At 43.1% G+C, this 4,132-nt stretch overlaps 1 protein-coding gene across 1 annotated transcript; it reads left to right on the top strand.

Moving 5' to 3' along the window:
- Positions 1-1,263: 1,263 nt before the first annotated feature.
- Positions 1,264-2,295, top strand: LOC103741255 (olfactory receptor 10V1). Its single transcript, XM_008842011.1, has one exon. It carries the CDS (start codon positions 1,280-1,282, stop codon positions 2,207-2,209), a length of 930 nt encoding a protein of 309 aa, XP_008840233.1. The 5' UTR covers positions 1,264-1,279; the 3' UTR covers positions 2,210-2,295.
- Positions 2,296-4,132: the final 1,837 nt, after the last annotated feature.

Below are 4,132 nucleotides of genomic sequence, written 5' to 3'. Positions count from 1 at the left end.
CCAAAGCACCAGCTAACAAGAAATTCGGAAAGATGACGTACTAATATTTAGGGACAAAATGCATAAGGAGTTGAAAACAGAATGAGGGATTGGTTGGGAGAATGCTTGCTCAGCATACACAGTGCCCTGGGTTCAATCATCACCACCCCATAAACTGGACATGATGGCACATACCTGTGATCCCAGCAGTTAGGAGGTGGAGGCAGGAGGATCAGAAGTTTAAGGTCATCCTTGGCTACATAGAGAGTTCAAGGCCAGTCTGAGATACAGGAGACCTTAACAACAAAGAGAACAGAATGAATCAATAAAATCTCTAGATTTGGGGGCTGGAGAGATAGTCCAGTGGTTAGGAGCACTGGCTGCCCTTGCAGAGGACTCAGGTTCAATTCCCAGCACCCACATGGTGGCTAACAACTATCCATAACTCCAGTTCCAGAGGAATCTGATGGGAGGCATCACACAACACGGGCGCACTGACATACATGCAGACAACACACTCATACCCAAAAAATAATAATAATACATTTTTAAACTCTAGGTTTTGAAAAATACAAGAGTTTATAATACAATATCAGAATATGCCAGTAGCACACTTCTCTTTTGCAATATTTTATTATTTTTATTTTTGTGTGTATGAATGTCTATAAGTGCATCTGTGTTGTGCAATGCCCAGGAAGGTCAAAAGAGGGGATCAGATTCCCCTGTAAGTGGAGTTATGGATGATTGTTTACCACCATGTGGGTGCTAGGAATCGAACCTAGGTCCTCTGCAAGAGTGGTCAGTGCTCTTAACTGCTGAGCCACCTCTCCAGCCTCTGCATACTTTTCTTTAAATGATGGTACACATCTACCTTTATAATTCTAAATTTTCTTATTTCAAATTTCACAGAATGGATTGATACCCTATTTAATCACTTTCCATTTTTGAACTTTAAACTAGCTTTATTCACTGATTTGTTCTACAAATATTTGCAGGAATTCTCTTATATCAGGAACTGTGCTAGGCACTGGAATGAAATCAAATATCATCAAAGCCCTCACTCACCATTGATGATTTTTCAGTCTTTGGTATTTGGAGGGTAAGACAGGGAAGACAAGAATGTGGCAAACATATAGACTATATGTTTTATGATCTTCTGTAAAATAATGCATATCATTACTGGGGCACCTTGGAAGGTGCTCTAACAGTGCATGGAGGGAGTTAGGAAGACATCCTATTAAGTGAGAGATGCCTTGAGACCTGTGCCGTTTTTCTTTTCAGTAGGTCCAGTACACTACTCATGGAAGGAATAAATAAAACTGCGAAGATACAATTCTTCTTTCGCCCATTCTCACCTGATCCTGAGGTGCAGGTGGCAATTTTTGTGGCCTTCTTAGTGATGTACCTGACAAGCCTCAGTGGAAACGCCACAATCGCTGTTGTTGTCCAGATCAATCACTCACTCCACACCCCCATGTATTTTTTCCTAGCTAACTTGGCAGTTCTGGAAATCTTCTATACATCATCCATTGCTCCACTGGCCTTGGCAAACCTTCTCTCTATGGGCAAAACTACTGTTTCCATCACTGGCTGTGGCACCCAAATGTTTTTCTTTGTTTTCTTGGGTGGAACTGACTGTGTCCTTCTTGCAGTCATGGCTTATGACAGGTTCGTTGCAATCTGCTACCCTCTGAGATACACCCTCATCATGAGATGGTCCTTGTGTGTAGAGATGATGGTGGGGTCCCTGGTGCTGGGGTTCCTGCTGTCCCTGCCACTAACCATTTTAATCTTCCATCTCCCATTCTGCCACAACACTGAGATCTACCACTTCTACTGTGACATGCCTGCAGTCATGCGCCTGGCTTGTGCAGATACACATGTTCACAGGACTGCCCTGTATATCATCAGTTTCATCGTCCTAAGCATCCCCCTTTCTCTGATCTCCATCTCCTATGTCTTCATCATCACAGCCATTTTAAAGATCCGATCGGCTGAAGGGTGCTATCGAGCCTTCTCCACCTGCTCTTCTCACGTTGTGGTGGTCCTCCTGCAATATGGCTGCACCAGCTTTATATATTTATCCCCCAGCTCCAGCTACTCCCCTGAGATGGGCCGTGTGGTGTCTGTGGTCTACACTTTCATCACCCCCATTTTAAATCCCTTAATCTACAGTATGAGGAACAAGGAACTGAAAGATGCTCTAAGGAAGGCATTGAAAAAGTTCTAGGTAGGATGATCTCATGATTTATTTAAATCAAGGCACTTCTGAAAATGAAATGAGATGCTATTAACAATTATGCAGGTGCTGGGCATAGTGGTAGAGGCCTGTAATCTCAGCAGTCAGGAGGGAGAACAGGAGGAGTGCAAGTTGGAGTCCAGCTTAAGCTACACAGGGAAATCCTATTTCAAGACAAACAAACAAATGGTAATAATTAAAAACTAACCTTCTTGGATGTTTAACAGACATACTTTGAGGCCTATACTAATTTTGTCAGAGTGACATAAAGGACAGTTTTTGCTCTTTGCCCTCCTAGGTCGACTAGTTCCAGGGGACTATGAGCATCTCTCAGAATGTCCTGTAATTGTGGTGGGTCACCTGTCCTCTTGATCAAGGAGGCCAAGGAAACCCCAATGGAGATCCCACCAGATGGACTTGAACCAGTGTCCAGTCTACAAAGAGGAGGGTCAACACAGAGGAAACATCTCATTCATGCTTCCAAGCTAAGCCAGCCATGGTTGAGCAGGACCTTTGACTTATTTTCACATAGGCAGAACTGGTGAAAGAAAGGAGCCAGGGGCTCCTCCCAAGCCCATGTGACCCTTGAGGAACAGATCCTCTGACGACCTTAAGAGTAAAAATAAATTGGTTCATCTGGTCTAACTGTATGGCCTTAAACACCCAAAAGGAAAGTATAACCAAAGATTTAAGGGGCCAATATAATTTTTGAAGAGTCCATATGTATAGCTAAAGGCTACATAACAAGCCAACAATGGCAGATAGGCGATACCTTCTTTTGAGTTGTTGGCCAGGGTGGCCAAAGGGACTCCCAGACAGTAACCCAGCATAGAACTGGGAAAATAAACAGCAGACCCCAATCTTATCTAAAGGCATATTGACAACTGATTGCTGCTAGATGAGGAACAGCTGACCTCCCTAAAACAAAGACCTCTAGATAGACTGACTAGATTCACCAGATGGACAAGTAGTGGGGAAAGGCTGGGGGTGCCAACAACACAGCGGAGAGTAGCAGGGATATCAGAGTATAATGGTTCTGGGGGGTAGAGGGAAGCTATGGGAGGGTGCCATCTGGGAAGTGGATATATAGTTGAATAAGATGGTTTGGGATGTTCTGTATGATATACACACACAGAAAAACAACAAATTTTTAAAAAATGAATTATATTTGAGGAGGAAGCATGGAAGTTTGTGTCATGTTAATTGGTGGAGGTGATGGACATTGCCATTGAGATCTACCCAATGACTTTGTGGACATGCACAGGTGCCAAGGATCCAAGTGCAACCAATTATGATTAGTGATAATCAGATGCATACAGATTGGAGACTGTGATGGCTAATCCTGGGTGTCAATTTGATTGGATCTGGGATTAACTGAAATGAAAGAGATCTTCTTGATTGGATCATCTAAAGCCAGAAGACACACCCTAAATGTGGGTGTTACCTTCTGATGGCAGCCGGTATAAAAGGCCAAGCCAGAGAATGCCAGGCTTCTTGCTGCTTGCCTTCTCTCTCGCTGGTGAGTTCGTCTTGCTGCTGTAGACTGAAGACTAGCTGATCTTTTGGAATCTGTCAGACCTTCAATGCCAGATTGGGACTACTGAGACATCCAGCCTTGTGGACTGAGTGACTACGGATTCTCAGCCTCTCCAGTGTGGTACATCCATTGTTGGACTTCTTGGAATCTATCCTGTGAGCTAAGCTGATAAATCTCTATACATATATATTCATTCCACCAGTTCTGTTTCTTTGGAGAACCCTGACTAGTACAGAGATGCATGCACCAACATCCCAGTGTTATTAGCAAAAACAATGAGTCTTTCTGTAAGAACCAGTAAATTTTAAAATGAAAAGGAGATCTTTTTTTGAAGGTTAAAAACTCATTCAATTTTATGTCTTACAGGGCTTATACTA

This window comes from Nannospalax galili, unplaced genomic scaffold, assembly GCF_000622305.1.
Source record: "Nannospalax galili isolate Female #2095 unplaced genomic scaffold, S.galili_v1.0 scaffold580, whole genome shotgun sequence".
Taxonomy (NCBI): Eukaryota; Metazoa; Chordata; class Mammalia; order Rodentia; family Spalacidae; genus Nannospalax; species Nannospalax galili.
This window is presented reverse-complemented; position numbering and strand designations above follow the sequence as displayed.